Source organism: Medicago truncatula, chromosome 1 (genome assembly GCF_003473485.1).
Source record: "Medicago truncatula cultivar Jemalong A17 chromosome 1, MtrunA17r5.0-ANR, whole genome shotgun sequence".
Classification (NCBI taxonomy): Eukaryota; Viridiplantae; Streptophyta; class Magnoliopsida; order Fabales; family Fabaceae; genus Medicago; species Medicago truncatula.
This window is the reverse complement of record NC_053042.1, coordinates 39,104,921-39,126,523: the sequence shown is the minus strand read 5'-3', so window position 1 is coordinate 39,126,523 and position 21,603 is coordinate 39,104,921. Positions and strand designations below refer to the sequence as shown.

The window sequence follows — 21,603 nt, the reverse complement described above, 5'->3', positions numbered from 1 at the left end:
TTTAAATCAATTTTCATGTGAGTAGTCAATTAATTTTGATGGATCCTATTCCCTACATCAATTTCTTCTGTTGCTTTTCTTCTGAGAATTAACTGGCTTTTGCTGCCATTTTTTCAACTTCTTGGCGGTGAAACTTCCAAATCCGAGTTTTTTAGTAAGTATAATGTACATCCAAATCAAAGTTAGGAAAGAAGGATTGACCAGTAGATGCTCTATGTGTTGTTTTCCTTCTAGACCATCTCACATGTAAAAGTTTCAAACCCGAATCTAATGCACATTTAATCAAACTGAAACTAGTGATTGGACAAGTTTTAATGCCATTGTGGCTTGGTAATTTTGAGTCTACTCTTCCACTTTACTACTGCTTAGTGTCAGCAGCACACATCTATGCTTTTCACTCATTTATTTATTTCGTGCATCCAAATTTAGCTTGAAGCACCAAATTCCTTCATTGTGTAATTATTCATCCACAAAGTTTCCCTTCTTGATCCTAATTGTTGGAATTTGGATTTTAAGACAGCCAATTATGTTTATTTTTCAATTATAATTTGACCAATTCCTTTGAATATCTGTAAAATATTTGTTTATTACTTTACCAACTAAATATAGTTACTATTGTCATCTCTCCAACTTCAACCTTTATATTGGCTATTATATCTACATATGCTCTTTTCTCAGTTCCTATATTCTTACCTTTGCAACTTTTCTGCACAACTTTTGAACAGGTTCCTGAAGTTGCTGAGCTTCATGCTGTCTTGGTTTGAAATTATATTCCTAAGGATTTGAAATAATAAAGTGTGAAAAGTGAGGGATGGGAAGGGGAGATCGGAGGTAGAGATGGGCCGGAGAGACAAGAGAAGGGGGTCTTTTGAGACGAGTGAAAACAAAAACTTGTAAAGAATGTATCATACTAACTAATCAAATGACTTAGAAAGAGAATAAATCTTTTGTATCAAGTTAGGTGCAATGCTAGTCATATAAACGTCGTTCTAGAAAAAACAATAGTGTTAATTCGAAATGAATGCAAAGCTCTCAAATAAGAATATAACAAGGAGTTGCAAGAGACAATGCATAAAATTAAAGTAAATTATGACATTGTTATCAATTACTTTCAAAACATCAGAACCTCACTGTCTCAACATTTCAACCTTTGTTATATATCCACTACAAAATATTAGTCATTAACATCTTTAAACTTTTTATATTCTTTACCCCGCCTTCATTGTCATAAATTCCTTGGAAATCATACAGAAATCCCTTCCTTTTCTCACTAACACCTTTCAAAGCAGGCATTGTCCAAGATCCTTCACATACTTTACATCAGAAAATGGACACGATGGTAAAACTTGAATACCAAGCCTAGCTTTTTTCCACTCAGTTGGAGCAAACAAGAGACCACTATCCCTCTTATTAGACCACAAAACTCCCATGATCCTATTCTCTTTTGTAAAATCTTTTTCATACATATTTCCACTCTTTTTAACATGCCACCACAATTTAGCAGCACAAATTTCCAATGATGCAAGTGTTGATCCAATGGACACAATTTGACCATCACCATAAGCCATTCCCATCAATGATGCGGCATAGTATGCATTCACAGCTTCACTACATCCCGTCTGATTCGTTCCATCTGCAAACTTAGTTAACCCTAAGATTGAAACACCTCAAACGTGTATAATTCGATTTTATACTCAAGTTCATAAAATCTTTCATGAGTGAATAGGCTTGAGATTTATACTTCCTACCCCAAGTTGGATCAATCTTAACAAGCACAGAAATTGCATGTATCCAGCAATTGCTAAAAGCAAAAATAGGACTATGAAGAGTGTTCTCCAGCAAATATGCTGACTTTACTTGTTACTTGTAGCGGAGCTACATGTCTGACTAACCCTTGTGAATCGTAATTTTATGATTTTAATTTGATGAAATTCCCTATTAGCTTTGCAGATTTTATTCTTTCTGTCCCAGTCAACAGAAAGAATAATTGGTAGTTTTGCATGACTAACCTTAATAGAATTATAGTTAAGCCGTAGAACTTAAATTATGAAGCACAGATGGGATTATGTTGTCTCATATCACACGATTGGCTTATGGAGCAAATATCGTTTTTTCTGAGTAATACAGCAACTATAGTTATAGGAATAGTTGGTTTGTGCAGAATTAAACTTTAAACCATGACTCTTTCATATATAGCATATTAATTTCATTAATTTATCATGTGAGACTGAAACCTAGAGCTACTAATGATCAATACAAAACCATATGCTACAAGGTTAGATATCAATTGCTAACAGGTTGAACAAAAAAAACCCATTTCTTTTACAAGTTTTTTCTAAAATACTTACCTTAACTTCTACTATGAATCCTCCACAATAGATTCAATGAATCTCCGAAGCACCTTCCTTATCAGAAATTCTCTACAAAGTACAAAGCATACACAAAATCTTTTCACCCTTCCCCAAACCAAGCAATCCCAACCCAAGTTCCTTCACATATTCAGCATCAGAAAACAACACTTTTGAAATAGGCAACATTGGTAAAACTTGAATGTCAACCATACATTGTGTCTGGCACCAAGATAAGCAAACCCTGGTCTAAAATCTACCTCATACATATTCATTCCTTCTCTTACATGCCACCACATTTGAGCTCTTATACTTTCCAAAGCTGTTAAGGTTGGCCCAATAGTAACAACATTGCCATCGCCAGATTCTAAACCTATCAAGCGAGCAGAATAGTATGCATTAACAGCTTCACTAGTTCCCTTCCGATATCATCCCTTTTCAAAATCATAACTAGAGTCAGAACATCCTTCATTTGTAACCACTCTTCCCCATTCTTGATCATATACAAATTCATTTTCTTTGAAAGTTCCATCAAGCCAAAGCTCAATGACCTCTTTCAAATACTTCTTAACTTTTGGAATCACATCAAAGAAACAAACCTCTTCAGCTATCAAAGCCAACTATGCAATCAATTTTCCATAAAAATAAGATGAAGTCCTTGTTATTGCAGATGCCTTTAGTCCCTCAAAATCGTTCAAAGGAACCGAAACTATTTCATAATGTGCTTCTTCTTTCACACCATTTGTAGAGTGCCAAGTTATAAATCAGTATCATCATTATAATCATTCTCAGCTAAAAGATGAAGATGAAGAGGGTGTGCTATTGCTAACAATAACAAATCACCAAACCCTTTCTTCTCAAACGTATACTCAACACAAAATGGTCTTCCAAACACAGCTTCTCCACCAGACACAGTGTAACAAACAGGAATAGAACATGTCAAGAACAATCTTATTTTTTTGAATCAGAATCTGACAACAAAACTATACTAATCTATGAAGCAATGACACCACACTGGCATGTCAACACTGGTAATAGTTTGAGTAAACGAATTACTTGAAAGTAATCATAGGTGTTGAGCTCAGACACGGACACAAGACATGTCTTCTTTGATCAGAGGTGTTGGTGCTACGGAGATCCTAACTATGCCATAACAATGTCAGGAAGAAAAAAAAGACATGTTGATTGATTCAGGGTTTATGATTTTAGGGTTTAGGGTTTAACAACATTAGTATGATTCTTATAAACAATGAAATGATATTTTCTAAAATATATATGTCAAAAAATAGCTTTTATTTTATAAAAATGATGGTTAATATATATAGAAAGCAAGACTATCAATACACCTTAATCTATGAGTGTATCTTAATATCTAATCCTAAGGTTCAATATGCAAACCCTATTTAGAAAACCCTAATGCTTTTGGCGGGATATATGCAAGATAGTCTCGTTTATTGCAGATTTTGAAATTCAAATCTCCCAACTCTTGGTATTCCATCTATATTCAGTTCTCGCGTGTTTCGAAAGTATTGAATACCAATGAAATGTGTCATTACTATCTGTATATTTGAATGAGATCTCATGGAAAACATATACCTATATCATCCTCTTCACTCCCTAAGGAAAAAAAATCAGAAGCACTAAGCTCCAAAACATTTCCTCCAAACTGTTTTTCTCAAACACTCGAATCTTCAGGAACTATGAATCTCTCCAGAAAAAGTTTTGGCTTTCTCTCAATCTTTCCAGAAACAGGTGAATCGCCCTCAATCTTTATCTCAATCCTTTTTGTTGAACTTGAAATCTCTGAATCAAATCTTGAAACATGTTTCCCTAACTATCGTAGATCGCCGTCCTTTCATCCGTCGTGACTGGCTCGAAATTGTGTTGTTGTATGTAACGTTTTTTTTTTTTTTTTTTTTTAAGTTTTTGTTAGTTTGGATAGATGAATTAGACTCCGGGCTTAAAACTTTTTTTTTTTTTATTGAAGGAGGCTTAAAGCTTTTAAATAGATGAATATTTGATTTTAATTGTTTTCGAGAATAACTATTTCCCTTCGGAGAGTGCCTTAGAAAACCTAATTGTGAAGCCTTCTTATACTTTCTGACGATTCAGTTTCCACCATTGAGGTCATTTTTAGATGTGCTTATCGTATGGTATCATATCATTCTGTGTGCATTTGAGAGCAACTAAATAGTTTATTTTTCTTTGATTTTGACATTGTGAAATTATAAAATTTGATTGCTTTTTGGTGTTGTTTGCTACGAGATTTCTATGATTATGTATATGACATATTAATTTTCTCAATAAAACATTTTGTACCAAATTCAGATTATGGGATTTAATGTAATCAAGAAAAAAATAGTCGACTGTAATTTCCCTATACTTTGCTTACTTCCAATTTTAAGATTGTTATATACTCTAATTTCCCACTAAATATTTATGGAATGTAGTTCCATGAACACCTCAGACAACCCTCTAATTGCAGATGCTATTATTGTAAGCTGAGTATAGATTGCTATGTATATCAATAAACAATTCTAATTCCAATTTGTGTAGTTAAGCATCCCGTTGGAACTTACCAATTCCAATTTGAAATCATGTAAAGTATAGTTACTTAACCTTTTTTTTTAAATCAAGGAGAACACATCATTATTTGAAGTTAATATATGTCTTTTTTATATTGAAAAGAGTAAAGAGAAGAGGTAATATATGTATGGTTGTTACAGTTTTGAACTTTGTATCAAATGTAAGCTTTTGAGTTTGTTCTTTAATCATGCTTTTACTATAAATAATGCATCAAATGTAAGATTTCTACTCTTATAAATCCAGTTAATGCATTTCAATCCAATGTAAGATTGTTACAGTTTTTGCTGTTAAAATAAATTTTCAATTTCTTCCCTCTCTAATTCTCTTTCATTGCCACTAACTCGAGCCCACCAGAGCCTTTCCTCTCATATTTCAGTGCAACCAATATAGGCACTGTCTTGCTTACGATATTATCCAAGAGAGTTCTCCAGAAATATCAGAACAAAGATTCGTATATCTAGCTCTTTTCCTTTTATTGTTGTATGCTTCTTAGTCTTTGCCCTACCTATTTTGCATTGAAAGAAATTTATTGTCACTTTAATTTGCTTCTATTTTTATTGTCATTTTGCTGCATGGAAAGACAAAGGTCTGTAAAATCTCATTGGTCATTTTGCTGCTATTAATTTTTTGTCCATTAAGCAAAGGTTTTACAAGGATGTTATGTGTTCACCCTTAACATTAAAATTTGAGCTTTTGATTTGTGAATTTTGTTCACACTTTCGATTTCACAATTGTATGTGTTCTTGCATTTTTTGTTTTTAAGTACTTTCATGATCTATGTGAAAAATTTTCCTTCAAATGTTCTTTTCTTAGGTACTGATGAAGAGCACAAGCACATCTAATAGGATTACCATTGACAACAAATGGTTTACTTATTGGATTATTTAATAGTTAAGTTTACTGTTTGTTGTTATCAGGGGTCAAAAGTTAAGGGTGGTCACTAAAACAAGTCCGCATATACCTTCCACATTCAGTGTTCTCGCATGGTCAACATTATGTATTAATATGAAGGATTACCTCAAGAACCAGTCTAAAATTTTGCTAATAGATGAAGACAGTGTTTGCATTGATAGTACTTCGAATGTATTTTTTAAAGTAATTTTCCGAAATATGTAGACACGAAATTTTTTCATTATTATTGAATTTAAAGTCATGATATTTGAATATTAAGTTGAAATTATACATGTATTTTACTTTTCCATGCTACATTTACATTGTATATGTGAAAAGTCTAGTTGTAGAAGTTCCCAAAAAACAAAACTTTCACATTTTTCATTTAAGAACGGTAAAAAAAACATTTTATATTTACCAAAAAAAAAAAAAAAAACCTAGTACTATAAATCCTGCAGCGACTAAGCTCGATTCTTCTTCACCGAAAATATCAATTGATGAGTGGCAAATGTTAATTTTAGAATTAACTAGTTAGTGAATTAATTAGTCAATATTCATTAGTTAGTTAAGTTGATGATTTTGACTATAGTTTAATCATGGGCTGAACTGTTACTTAGAGAGTTATATTTAGTGACGTACGCATTGCATTGCATTGTTGTGCAGTAACTATAGCATCTTCTATTACTAGTACATGCATACATGCACGCATAGACTTAGCTGACATATTAACCCAACCAAATAAATCAATGGGAAAAGGAAAATGGTTTAATTGAATAACTAATAATTTATATGCCTCTAATGTACTATATATGACCCCAAGCTATGAGTTCTTGACTTCTTTGTCATAAAGGATATCTAGATTATCACTCAAAAAATGTTTATTTCGAACATCTATATATATATATATATATATATATATATATATATATATATATATATATATATATTCCTTTCAATCTTAGCTACTCTTCTTAAACTATACTACCCGTAGCTTAATCCTACATTGATAACTATCTAATCAGTGTCACAAAGAAAGTATAATTGTCCTAGCTTAGCTTATCGACCCTCAAAATAATTAATCATCAACCTACTTTTAAATCCCACTTATTAGTATCAGCACATGGCCTCATGCACATATCAAGAAATGTTCTAAAATGTAACCTACTCGTTGGCAATTCCAATTTTGAATGAGAACAAAATGTGACAATTAATAACAGCCTAATTCCAAAATGTGACAATTAATTCCAATTTTCAATGCTAGGTATTTTATTAATTATTTGAACCTTAAATTTTTTTTGTCTTCTGATTCCTATCAATCGAATTTGACGTCGGTTGTTCTAAATATATTAAGCAGTGTGTAATTAAAATTTGTAAAATAAAAATTAATTTATATTTGTGTCATTTCAATATTATTTTGTTATTTTATGGTCTCTAACAATTGATAAATAATGTCTACATTAAATATTATTATCAAAACGCAGGCGTGCACACCACCAAACCCCCCCCCCCCCCCCCCAGATGATATATTCTCACAATGTGACAAATCAAGTGTCTAACATACATCATATATAATTACTTTTGATTGAGGGAACTTATGAATTTTTTTGTTAATTTTATCTTATTCTCTCTAAACGCACTTAAAATACATATATTTAAATTTCGCTTTAAGCTTAAAAATACATTGGGCCGACCTTGCTTTGAGCCTTTGATTTTTGTCGTAATATATTTGCAACATATCAGAAATTTCCTCTACTCTAGTATCATGTGCACAAAATGACTACTATTTATTATGTGTTCTTTATATTCCTCTCAAACATTGCTTTAACTTGCAAGGACAATATAAGAAACACTTGAAACTAAAGAGATTACTCACACACGTATAAATTCTAAGTTTAGAACTTACTTGTGAAAACAGAAATAATAGTCTATCACAGATTGCTAGAAAGATAAATCTACATTAATGGAACCTAGAAGTACATAATTATCATCCTCAAATTCGTTATACTGTTACAATTGACACACCAAATTACACAAACTAGATATGCATTTTTCAAGTTTCAACTGAGCATGTGACCATGACGATTTTCATAAAAAAGTGAATCAAAGTTCAAGAAATTAACATAATTATCCCTCCATCTTCATCGTCGTTGCTTTTCCCCTAAAGCACGAGGAACAATCCCAAATAAATAACCAGCGCTCCTAAAATGCAGCAATATTTTCATAATTAGTTTTTGTTAGATTAATAAAAAAAAATTAAATTAATTTTAAACGTATTTGTTTTTATAATTACCTTCCTAAAAGCATCCTCTCATGTAGAAAGAAATGGCTCATAACAGCTACCAAGATCATACACAATGGGCCAAATGTGGTGACGAAAATCAGACCCTTGGTTTTTCATCACCACACCCGGTAAATAATATCCTATTCCCGAGCAAAACACTCCCTAGATATATGAATAAATTAGTTTACTATTAGATTCAACATAAAATAAATGGAGATATCGGGATGTTTATAAGTTACTGTGTAAATGGCGAATGATAATCGCATATCCTACTGGATAGACCAAGCTGAAAAGCTTCGATCTTCCATGAGAAAAGCTACCATAGCACCCTCTACTGTGCCCAACAAACATATTTTTGAGGGTGATAGCCTAAAAAAAATGTAAAACACATGAAGTGTTACTAAAAATTTGCGGCATATCTTTAACTTTAAAAACTAGGCAAATGCTAGGGTGGTGAGTTAAACAAGTCATCCATGGCGAGTGAGTTATATAAACTGTGAGATTTTAGACTTGCTACCCCTTATAAACTTTTTGATTTTGCAACACCCACAAAAATTTAGACCCCAACTAACTGAGCTAGCTATGCTCACGTGCAGGAGCGAAGCAAGTACGCGCGTGCGTGCATGCGACAATTTAATTTCTTTCTTTTTACCAGGGGACAAAGGCCAAATATGACACTCCCCCGTTTTATCAAGATATTGGCTTTGAACTTGCTAGAGTACGTGTTACTTTTTTTTCCCTTTTATTTAGTAATGTGGGAGTTATGAGTCTTAAAAGAAGAGTGGCTATATTAAAATAAAATTTCAAAGGGAATTTGTAGATGTATTGTACAAGTTATTCTTCTTCAAGAAAGTAGTGGACAAGTTACGGGTCTTAATCACTTCTAAATATAATTTTTTTAAGAAGCTAAATAATCACTCATATATATGATCACATAAGAAACTACTTGTATAAATTAAAAACAAATGACTTTTTTTTAAATAATAATACAATTTTTAAACCACTTGTGCATGTATCAAAAATATTTTTGTACTATGTATTTATGTGATTTCTTGTATATAATAATAATACTGATGACGATGATGATCACAAATGGCTTTTGATTTTTAATTCCAGGTTTCTAGTTACGATAATGCTTTGTTCTATTTTGGTTGCATTTACATTTGAGCATGTATTAGAATATGGGCTACTTTCATGTTAAATGCATAGTTTGAGCGGTCCTACAAGAATATTTGAATTGACTTATTTGAATTTATATACAATAATATTTGCGAGATTAATTGTCAGGCCGGTTATAGATCAAATTGGAAGCAAAACTAGTTCAAGTGGTCACTATATTCATCGAAATGCTCGCCTTTATGAGGAAAATGGTGAAGATTCTTTGCATCTTTTTTTATTCAATGTGCAGGAAGTGTTGCTTGTTGGAGTTTCGAAGATACGGTTGGAGTTTCAAAGAATCATTTTTTCTGCGCTGCCAATTTTTAGTGCAGAATGAGCATCTACTTTTGTGTTCATATTGTGGAGAATTTGGAAGAGTCGGAACTTGCGTGTTTGGGAGAAACAAACAGAAACACGCGCACTCAGTTGAAACAGCCGTGGCATGGGAGAAGCAGCGTGGCAGATGCACCTTTGTGGAGAAAACCTGATATGTCGCGAGGAAAATGCAACATAGACTCCTATTTTTCTTTTAATAAAAACCGGGGTAGGTTTTGAGATGTGTGTTAGAGACGAGACTCGGAGTTTTGTACTTGCTGGGACAGAATGGTTCTCGCCCATTTGTTCCATGGATGAGGCAGAAGCTTGTGGTCTGTTGTCTGCTATTCAATGGGTGCGTGATTTGCAGCTAGATTATAAGCAAGCGGTGGATAGTTTTCAATCTTCTATGGAGGATGTTCCGAGTTTGGTGCAATTATTTCTAAATGTAGACATGTGTCCTCTCTTTTTTCAATAACTGATCTAGTGTTGAGTTTACAATGAGAAGCAAATGAGGTAGAACATATTTTAGCAAGGGTTTCCATGTCATTAGCTAGTGTACGTCTTTTTATTGATACACCATTAATAAAAGATAAGTTCAAAGAGAAAAGGAGTTGATCGATTTCCAGAAAACGAAATAGATTAGTTTTGTCATGAATTTTCTTCTCATTGATCTATTTTGGAGGAGTTGATGTTGTCCATAACAAACAATCTATCTCAATGATTTCATTCTCTTTTGTTGTTGGCGCCTCTACTGAAAACAATCCATAACAAACATCAACCAAGCCTTGTAACCTCTCTCTCTCTCTCTCTCTCTCTCTCTCTCTCTATATATATATATATAAGGAATAACAATGAGAAAGACATCAAAGCATTATTTGTGACAATAATGGGCTTGCATCTCTTCGCGCCTGTAGCTTTCTTGGTATTGTTCCTATTTGTTTCTAAGTTTCAAACAAGAATGCTTTTCAACAAAGCTTTCCGTAGAGGTTTACAAATTTCTCGTATTGGTGGATAGAGAAGGGATCGCGCCAACAATCTATGTCCTATTGTACATGATTGTATTAGTATGTTTTATACTTAGTGAAAGATATTATTAGTATGTTTTATGTAAGTATATTTATACTCATCAGACCCTAGTCCAGTCCATTTTGTAAATGCAGTTATACAACTTGTTCTTATGTGCTACAGTGTACATGCTTAGCATCAGTTATAAGATAAGATTTCCCATCTAGTATGTAATCTTTCTTACAATAATCTCCGATCAAAATTTGCCACAATAGCTGACTTCACGTTCGAGTCTGTAGCAGTAGAAGTATTTGCTGCCAACAAAAAATTATTAGAGGATTGAACTGAATATGATGAGAAAAAGGACAGGAAAGGATATGACATTTTTTGAAAGTACACAAGGAAGAAGGTTGGCAATAAGTAAACCAATAACTCATACAAAATTATAGATATCAGATAACAAAAATATCAGCAACAATAAGGCCATACAAAGCTCAACTTCTTTGATCAAAGTTTCAATGTCTTCGACTTCGTGGTAAACACCGCCAAAGTACGCAGCAAAACAATTTGTTGAGGTTATTTATTTGTCAGCTTGCCTTGAAGTAGGCTCTATAATATAAAATTTCTTCAGAATCATATTCATTTTCCTTATTGTGTTGTGACTTGATGGAGGAGTTCAAGTCTTGGCTTCCCTGTGTCTCCGCAAAATTTTCAACACTTTTATGGTAGTCGTTGGTCAATGTAGAAGTTGTAAAAATTTTCTTGCGGTGATCCCTAATTTGAATTTATTATTAATATTTTTCCATAATTGCATTTTTTTAAATTTTTGGTAGTGTGTTCATTCATCTCTTCAGGTTTCTTCAATGCGCACATCTATATTTTTCCATCTATGTTGATATGATTGTTGCTCAGCGAAGAGAGAATAAGTATATACGTCTAGCTCAAACTAAAGGTTATGCAATGCCACTGGCAAATGGAAATTGGTTGGCTGCACTAATTTCCAATTTGTGTAGCATGTTGCTACTTCTTGGTCATGAAAAAGAAGTACTCACTACATCCCTTTCTGGGATCATCTACAACAAATTCTGATATCATTAGAGTTTATTGTAAATAATTGCTCATTATTTTGGAGAGTCAACTATGACTCCACAACTTTGTATATATACCCTTTTCTGTATAACGGCGGCCAATATTTCTAACATGGTATCGGAGTCAATATTTACATAGTCTAATAGTAACAACAACAAAAATCAAACAAAGAGCAATATTGTAACTACAAACTAAGGGAACAGAATCAAACCCATTTATGATTATTACCAAACAATGCCAACTCATTGATCAGGGCAATTGTTGTCAGGTTCTCGTCCAAATCCCTACTTGTAGTAAATTGAACAAAGACAAGGTAGTGGCTCATAATATCCGCACAAGAGATTATTTCTCTAAGAATGTGGTAAATGGAGATATCTCACTCCTATAACTTCTAATTAGTTCCAAGAGGTTTGCATATTGATGATGAAACCTCGGAGTTTTCTTCACCTATAATTGAACAACATAAAGGGAATTAGGAAAGCGCATAACTCTCCTGAAGCCTGCATCCCAACATAGTGTAATTCCTGTAACCTCGGAGATTTGAGGTTGAATTGTCCATCCTACCTCCATCTCTCCAATTCTGTTCTGTTTTTAAAATTAATTTTGGGAAAGTATACAATTACAATCAACGACTTTCACTCATCGAAAATGCCTGCCTTTGTGAGGAAAATAGTTAAGATCCTTTACATCTTTTTTTCTTCTTCTTTCAACAAGCGGGAAGTGTTGCTTGTTCATTGATTTAACAAGGGTTGTCACATCAGTAGCTAGTGTACTTCTTTTAATGATACATCAATAAAAAGATAAGTTCAAAGAGAGAAAGAGTTGATGTTGTCAAGAAAACCAAATAGATAAGTTTAGTTTTGTCAAGAATTTTTGTCTTCGACTACTACTAACAATTCATCTCAAGTTCTGATCCTAAAGCTAGTTAAGTTCAAATGCTCAGAATCTTTGAGGTCTCTAAAGGCCTTAAAAGAATCAAGTCAATGGAATAAATGTTCGCAACATGGACTACTAGACTACCGCTCCACTTCCATCTCCTTCAATTCTGTTCCATTTTTCAATTTAATTTTGGAAAGCATTCAGTTACAATTACTCATCCAACAAACTTGGACAGAATAGCTAATGACCAACCATAAAATAAGTGTCTTTATATTGAAATGTTGTGAAGGAAAACGGAAGCACCAACAAATTTATGAAACGCGCTGCATTATGTAAGTTCAACATCTCCAATGACAGGAATATTTTCAAATTACCCCCTTGTAAAAACAAAAAATTTCATCGCCATTTTTCTGCGAGATTCTATTACTGTTTATTTCTGCATAAGTTCTTACTCTAAAGTTTGTAGCTCTTACTAATTACATTTTCTTTTCTTTTCTTTTATGTTGTTTATTTACCTGTTAGCCTAAAGAGTGCACAATATTTTAAGCGACTGATTACAAAAACCAGATTTTGGGCCACAGTTCGAGCACTTGCACATGGATAGGAAGTAATAATAGGCTTGCTTCTCTTCACACCAGCTGCTTTCTTTGCATGGTTACGGTTTGTTTGAGTTTCAAACAAGAATGCTTTTGTTCGACCAGAAAAAAACAAGAATGTTTTTCCACCAAGTTTTTCAGTAGAGGTTTACTAATTTATTCTTGGTGGATAAAGAATGGATCGTGCCAACAACAAAGAATGATTATAAACCAACAATCTATGTCCTGTTGTACATGATTTTTCATTTTGATCTATTGCCATTATTAAAATTTTCAGTCACATGTTATCACATTATTAAAAACTTTGATTTCAAAGGTTTTTGTATATAAGTACATTTATATTCATCAGACCGCAGTCCTATTTTGTAAATGCGGTTGTACAACTTGTTCCTATGTGGTACAGTGTACATGTTTAGTATCAGTTACAAGATAAGATTGCGGATTTTGATCTAAAAGCATGTCTCTCTTCCCCAAAGCTTCTCTGGTAGGTAACCTTTCATGCAATAAATTCCAGGCAAAATTTGCCACAATCGCTGCCTTCATGTTTGAGTCTGTAGCAGTAAATTAATTTGCTGGTACAGAAAATTATAAGAGGATTCAACTGAATAAAATGAGAGAAAAAAAAAGCTACTATGAATCCTCCACGATAGATTACTCAACGAATTTCCATCATCAAAACCACTTAACTATCTTATCTTCTCCAAAGCACCTTCCTTATCACAAATTCTCTACAAAGCATGCACAAACTCTTCTCAGCCTTCCCCAAACCAAGCAATCCCAACCCAGCAAGTTCCTTCACATATTCAACATCATAAAACAACACTTTTGAAATAGAAACTTGAATGTCAACCATACATTGTGTCTAGCACCAAAACCCTGGTCTAAAATTTTCCTCACGCATATTCATTGCTTCTCTTACATGCCACCACATTTGAGCTCTTATACTTAACAAAGCTGTTAAGGTTGGTCCAGTAGTAACAACATTGGCATCACCATATTCTAAACCTATCAAGCGAGCAGAATAGTATGCAATAACAGCTTCACTAGTTCCCTTCTGATATCTTCCCTTTTCAAATTCTTTTAACCCTCCAGCCCAAGAGTGAAACTTATATAGATCGAAACACCTTAAATGTGTATAATTCGGGTTCGAACATGTGCTCAAGTTCATAAACTCTTGCATAAGTGAATAAGCCCGACATTTATACTTCTTACCCCAACATGGATCAATGTTTACAAGAATAACAATACCATCAAGGAAATATCTCAAATGATATAGTCGAGAAGTATAAAATTCAGATCCAAAATCATAACTAGAATCAGAACATCCTTGTTTTGTAACAACTACTCTCCATTCCTGATCATATAGAAATCCATTTTCTTTGATAGCTCCATCAAGCCAAGGCTCAATGATCTCTTTCAAATACTTCTTAACTTTTGGAATCACATCAAGGAAACAAACCTCTTCAGCTATCAAAGCCAACCTTGCAATCAATTTTCCATAAAAATAAGATGAAGTCCTTGTTATCGCAGATGAATTTAGTCCCTCAACATCATTCAAAGGAACCGAAACAATTTCATAATGTAATTCTTCTTTAACACCATTTATAAAGTGCCAAGTTACAAAAACAGAATTGGTTTTCAAAAGCCATGGATCACAACCAACAACACCAACAAGTTCACTATCAATGCTTTTATACTTAAAATCATTCAAAACAGTAACATTATTACAATCATTCTCAGATAAAAGCTGAAGATGAAGAGGATGTACTACTGTTAACAACAAATCACCAAACCCTTCCTTCTCCAACGTATACTCAGCACAAAATGGTCTTCCAAACACAGTTTCACCACCAGACAGTGCAACAAACAATCCTGACCATGTCAAGAACACTCTAATTTTTTTAAATCAGAATCTGACAACAAAACTATATGAAGCATTAACACAAACACCTGGCATGACACTGGTAATAATTTGAGTAAATGAGTTATTTGAATGTAATCATAGGTGTCAGACACGGACACGGTGTGGAGATCCTAACTAGGCCATAAAACGCATCAGAAACAATGTCAGAAAAAACATGAGTTAAGTTTATTGATTCAGGGTTTAGGGTTTAACAAACATTGCAGGTGATAGTGTATTTAGGGTATAAGTTTTTGTGAGTAAAATGAGCTATATATATTTTGAAACATGTAAATAACGAAGAAAATGGGTTATCAGAGTTCTACTTTGTTAAGTGGTTTGTTGAAATTTCTTAGCAAAAAAAGAATCTGACTCACAAATGATTGAATGAGTAAGAGACGGGCAGGGGAAGGAGTTAACCTGAAGCGGAGAGAAATGAAGAAGATGACGAGAGGAATCAAGGAACGCAACGATAACACCAACCACTCACCCAACGGATTTGAAGGTTTCACCATTTTCGCCTAAAATCAGTTTGGTTTAAGGTTTTCACTCACGTAGATGAGTTGGATCGTTGGCCCCAACAGCCACTCTAATTTATGGAAATGCTTCTTTTATCAAATATAGAAATTATCTTTTATCAAAAATATAAATTGTGAATTCTAAATTGCACTAATTTATTTCTTACAATTTTATAAATTAATTTTTCTCAATAAATATTTGCTATTTTTTAGTCGGCCCAGTCTATGGAAAGTGAGTCGAAGACTAAGATAGTCGAGCAAAGGAAAGTTTATTCTTTCTCGAGCTCAATAACTAAGTATGTGGTTTGTGAAGATCTCATGCTAATTCAAAGTTAGGTTGGACTGAGCAATGATGCATAAAATCATGTTCAATATTTTTAGCGTCATTAACCACAAAGGGGATGAGAGATGAAGCACATTCGCTGTAGAGCTACACACTAAGGACCTTGTCAACGGATCATGTTATGTATGAGGAGACGCATAGCCAAACCCGAGGTGTCACAATCCCCTCGATGAGTGTGTGTGTGTGTGTTGAATCAAGATTTCAAGAAAAACATTTTTCGATGATAAAAATATCCTTGTGGTATTTAAGACTGTTTTAAAATGTAAATAAGTTTTGTGGTATTTAATTAGGACTTTTCGATGATATGAATTACGTTCTGAATTTTGGGTAATGACCGATTAACGTGGACTTAACGTAATCACTATTGTAATTTTTAGATTTATATTATTGTAATTTTTATATTTTATTTTAAAAATTTAAAATGTTTGTGATAGACAAATCAAAATGGTATTTATTGTAGTCATTGGCTTTGAAATTTGCTTAACGACCAAATTAAAAGTGAATTTAACATAAGAGTGTTGCTATGCGGTGCGAAAAATATATGTGCAACTGGATACGATAAACGTGGGGAGCGCTGCTATTATATTTCTAAATTAATAAAAAGTAGTATCTGACTATAAACAAAATGAAATCCAACGATAGTTGTTCATTTGTTGCAATTCGTCACCTATTCCTTCTCACCGTTAAGCTTTTCCGTTTAAACAAAATAGTATTATTGTAGTCATTTGCTTAACGACCAAAATAAAAGGGGATTTAACATAATCACCATACTCACTACTTGTATTTATTAAATCATAGTTATATATATTAAAATTAAAACTTTGTGATGAGCGAACCAAATGAGAGATCATAAGAGATGTATAATTTTAAAAGAAGTTTAACATAAAAGGAAAATCAAATGTAATTTATTTGAGTTTGTTTAGTGATGTTGGCTTGGATTCTTCAAGGATGACCCATACTGAGCTATGATATTACTTTAAATGGATGTAAGATTGAAACATTGATTAATCGGTTCTTAGGTCGAATATAAGTTAAGAAAAGATAACTACTTAATTTAAGCATTTATGTGGTGTTTGAGTGTAATTTACTCCTAACAAAAAAAGTCCATTGGCTTTACATAATTTAATTTTAGTTTGGTTTGAAAGGATAATTTAATTTTAGTTGACTATATAGTCTTTTATTTATTTATGACTAGGTGTTTATTTATCGAAAAAATAAATAAAAATCCAAGTGCCACCTCTATTCTTCGTAAGCGAGGAGCAAAAAATGACAGCCTTTGAAGAATTACCGGAAGGGTGCATCGCGGCTGTACTCTCCAGTACAACTCCAGTCGACGCCTGCAGACTCTCCTTCATTTCCAAGAATTTTCTTTCTGCGTCCGATTCCGACGCTGTATGGAATCGCTTTCTCCCTTCTGATATCTCATCTATCATCTCACAGTTTCCTTCCCTGTCCAACATTCCTACCAAAAAAGATCTCTATATTGCTCTATCTGATCGCCCTATCATCATCGACAATGGTAAAAAGGTATTTTTCTTCCTAACTGCCAATTTCTCGAATATTATTGAATTGGTCTGTTTTGGATGGTGTATACATGCTGTTTAGTTAAGAATAATAATTAGTATTGTATTTATGAAATGTAGAGTTTTCAATTGGAGAGAAAGAGTGGAAAGAAGTGTTATATGCTTTCTGCTAGATCTCTTGCCATTACTTGGGGTGATACTGACCAATATTGGAACTGGACTGTGATGCCGGAATCCAGGTTCGCTCTTAAGTTTTCTAATTGCTTAGCTTCAATTTTCTAGTTGGTATCCGAGTATATTCATTCGGACCATCACCAAAATTTTCACGCACCAAGCCCAATAATTGCCCGGGCATGAGCGGTGTATTGGGAAAATGCATGTCTCATGTTGAAACGAAATAAGGCATGAACATAGTTTACAAAAGAGAGGAACCCCTCACTTTTAAAGCTAGTTGTTTAAGAATGCGCTAGACCCAGGCTCATATCCTGCGGGCTTGATTTTTAAATAAAATCTCAAGTCAGAAAGTCCCGAATTTGAAGCCTTAGCCATCAACATAAAGCCGATCTGTCGATCGCCAGAACTCTGTCGTCATTAGAGATCCAACGCGCTGACATGCGCCTAAGCAATATTTTAGGTTCTCTTGCTTTTTCAGGTGTCGAAATGAAGCCGTTAATGGGTTTGAATGATTCTATTGCCTATGTTAGTTGGCAGTTACTGTTGATCGATCATATTCCCCTGATCAATGGAATTCTATTAGTTCAATAAAAAACAATGACTGGTTGAATCTGCTCTTCCTATTGTACTGAGAATTAACTGGCTTTTGCTGCCATATTTTCAACTTTTGATGGTGAAAATTCCAATCAAAAGTTAGCAAAGAAGGTTTGCCTAGTTAGCACTCAATGTGTTGTTCTACTTCTAGACCATGCCATAGATAAGTGTTTCAAAATCCATAGCTACCCCTTCTGGTAAATACCCAACTAAAGCACATTAAGTCAGACCAACGAAGTTTCTGATGCCACCGTGGCTTGGATTATGAAGTCTATTCCTTCACTTCGCTTCAGCTATGTTTCCGAATCAAATATTCATCTCTTCATTCATTTATCTCTTGCATCGAATAGCAACTTGGAATGAAGCACCTAGATCTTTTTTTATCATGTAGTCCTTAATTTGTACAGTTTCCTTTCTTGATCCAAATCATTAGATTTTTGATTTAACGACAGATCCTATTTATTTTCCATGCTTAATTGACTTTGCATGATTCTCTTTTTTCTTTTCACTTTTCAGTTCCTTCAACCAAGTTCAAACTGATTTCTTCTAATTTTGTTGCTATAAACTTATACCTATTCGGTTATTCTTTCTATCGGGTCTTTCATCATTCAGGACAGCAGGTGGTCTTTGAGGTAGATTGGGAAGAGTGTTGTTCCTGGTGACCGGGTATACCAGGCTCGTAACCCTTAAGTCGTACCGAACTCCCCATTTCGTGACAACGTTTCTGTAATTAAGTTTCAATTAAAGCACCACAATGCATGCACTCAGGAATCTATGGCTGGGTATTTGTCTTCAAAATGTTTTTAATTCTTAAAAAAAAAGTAACAGTATAACACCAACTTTCTTTTTTCTTATTTTAATTGTGCTCCTAATTATATATGTCCATTAACCAAACAACATAGAATTTCATTTTATTTAAATAATAAGTTACTTGCTCTTTCTTTTAATATCATGAACTGTGATGTTTGGGACCCATATTGTGTGCCCACATCGTCAGGTGTATTTCTTCTCATTCTGACTTTCAGATGTTGCAATGCCAATATCTCTTGAATTGGCTTTAACTGATTTCCTTCCAACTAAGGAATTTCACATCAATTTTCAAGTGTAAGACTGCAATACAAGCATGTTGAGAATAGTCACCAACATCTCTTGCATTTTTGACAGATCTTTGCTGTTTCAGTTTTGGCACTTAGGTACCAATTTTGTTTTTCTACTCTCCTTATCAACACAGTTCCATCTCCCATTTAAGAACCGCCAAATTAGCTTCTGTATCTTAAGTCTCCCAACCCATCTATAACTATGAGTTTTTAGCTTCTTATGTTGTGCCTATGCCTTTTCATAATTGTTAGATGAGTTCTCTGAAAGCGACATTCCTGCATTATTATTGGCTAGCAAAAAAAGGTAGAAAGGCTGCGTATTGAATGATATAAGTGAAGGACCATTTTAAATTTCAAGGGATGTAAAGTTGAATGAAACTATTTTCCATTTTCAGCTTCTCTCACTACTTTCACTTTCTCCTCATATTTCCTTCTAAGTGAATACTTGTTAAATTATTCAATCCTAAAGTTTACTGTACACCCGAATCTGAACCTCAATAACTGTGTTCTCTATATAGATTGTTTAATAAGTAGAATACTATTATACTTGATAAATTCTAGACCTGACAATAGTTATGTTGCCAGAAAAATAGGTCTATATGTATATGAGCATTGCAGTCCCCTTTTTTATATTTGAAAGGCACACCTGACTAGGTTCTCATATCTTCTGAAATTTCTTTCTTACAGTAACCACTTGCAAGCCTATGCAGACGCTGAATAGGCCACATGTGTTGGCACACCTGCAAATCCGCTACATGTTACCATTTTTTTCTGTGATTTTACTTTATCATGGAAACCAATAAATCTATTGTCAGTGGATCATTTGTGAAGACCGAGTATACATCCTTTGCAGCCGCGCCAAATGATTCAACTTGGCTATCATATCTTGTTTATAATTTTATCATTTCTCCAACTTCAACCCTTATATTGGGACAACCAAGTAGTTGTCTATATTGTTTCTATCCGCAATTATCATGAGGCGATGAGGAAGGTAGAAAACTGGATTTCCTTTTTGTGAGGGAGAAGATGAATGTTGCAGTTCTCAAGCTGGTTTTCGGTCATTGTTGTCCAGCTGATGGCTTACTTATCTACAAATGCTCTTCCTACAACTCACTTTCTGAATTGTTGTCCAATATGGAAATCCACTCTTTGATACTCTCTTGAAAGTCCCAATAGTTTTAGTTAGTAGTTGTGCGCCCCCTAATATTTTAGACAAGATCCACCACTGGATAGTGGGCAGGGTATTATTTACAACAAGCAATATAACTTAGAAGTTTATCATAATCAGTTACGGCTTTAAATAATTTAGTCATACTTGGTTTACAGTTTTCGAATTTTAGTTGATGAGCCTACATTGTTCTTGTATTCTTATCTTTGCAACTTTTGTGCACAAATTTTGGACAGATTTCCTGAAGTTGCCGAACTTCTTCATGTGTGTTGGCTTGAAATTCGTGGGAAGTTAAACACCCTTGCCTTGTCCCCAAATACTCGGTATGTAACTTATCTTGTGTTCAAGATGATCAATGCCTATGGATTTGAGTACTTTCCTGTGGAGTTATCAGTTGGTATCGAAGGTGGCCATAGTAGCACTAAAATTGTCTGTTTAGCGGATCCAAATGCGAGACGTAGGCACCGTAGCAGAATTATAGTTACGGAGCCCAACAGAGTATTAAGATTGCAACGTCCTAATGTGAGAAGCGATGGCTGGTTAGAGATTGAGATGGGAGAGTTCTTCATTTCAGGCCTAGAAGATGAAGAAGTCCAAATGAGTGTTATTGATATAAAGGGTGGTCATTGGAAGAGAGGTTTCTTTGTTGAAGGAATAGAAGTTAGGCCTAAGGAAGACCATTAGGCAACATTCCATGAACTATGCATAGGTTTGTGTCTTGGATAGCAGACCAGTGTTTAAAGATTTGAAGTCTCCGCTTTTCATCATATTATGTGACATATATTCTTGTTCTAAACCGTCTCTTCGTGAAGTGTATGAAATAGTAATATTGCTTATTGTAAATATATTATAGCAGTTAATTATATATTGAGATAAGTGTGTTTTAGATATTTCAACTATATTTTGTAATGTAATATTAATTTGCTGACATTTTTTTGTTTGAAACTCTCGACTATGGACACGGCGTGCTTGACCCTTGATCGACGATATTAGGTTTCGTTCACTCTGAAGCCCGTTCTCTCTGAGGGGAGGAAGGGTTGGTGCCTGGTAGCGAGTGAGAAGTAAGATAAATAATGGTCTGAGCATGATTATAAACATTGATAAAGTTGAATTAATGGTGTTTTTTTTTTTTTTT

General features: G+C 33.8%; 2 protein-coding genes and 1 pseudogene across 2 annotated transcripts; 1 reads left to right on the top strand and 2 right to left on the bottom strand.

Moving 5' to 3' along the window:
• Positions 1 to 1,164: 1,164 nt before the first annotated feature.
• On the bottom strand, positions 1,165 to 14,004 carry LOC112418621 (probable endo-1,3(4)-beta-glucanase ARB_01444; annotated as a pseudogene).
• Positions 13,413 to 15,057, bottom strand: LOC11435104 (probable endo-1,3(4)-beta-glucanase ARB_01444; the record flags this gene model as incomplete). The annotated part of the gene is made up of 1 exon (XM_024775055.2): positions 13,413 to 15,057. A coding segment is annotated over one exon (1,044 nt), but the record flags the coding sequence as incomplete, so codon positions are not given.
• Positions 15,058 to 17,133: 2,076 nt separating this feature from the next.
• Positions 17,134 to 21,413, top strand: LOC11435103 (putative F-box protein PP2-B12). Its single transcript, XM_003590832.4, has 3 exons — positions 17,134 to 17,439; positions 17,556 to 17,674; positions 20,705 to 21,413. The coding sequence occupies exons 1-3, from the start codon at positions 17,179 to 17,181 to the stop codon at positions 21,150 to 21,152; spliced, it is 828 nt and encodes a 275-aa protein (XP_003590880.1). The 5' UTR covers positions 17,134 to 17,178; the 3' UTR covers positions 21,153 to 21,413.
• Positions 21,414 to 21,603: the final 190 nt, after the last annotated feature.

Coding starts and splice junctions, on each gene's coding strand:
- LOC11435103 (XM_003590832.4), top strand. CDS start 17,179: ATGACAGCCTTTGAAGAATTACCGGAAGGGTGCATCGCGGCTGTACTC. Junction 17,440..17,555: donor TCATCGACAATGGTAAAAAG/GTATTTTTCTTC, acceptor TATGAAATGTAG/AGTTTTCAATTGGAGAGAAA. Junction 17,675..20,704: donor ACTGTGATGCCGGAATCCAG/GTTCGCTCTTAA, acceptor AATTTTGGACAG/ATTTCCTGAAGTTGCCGAAC.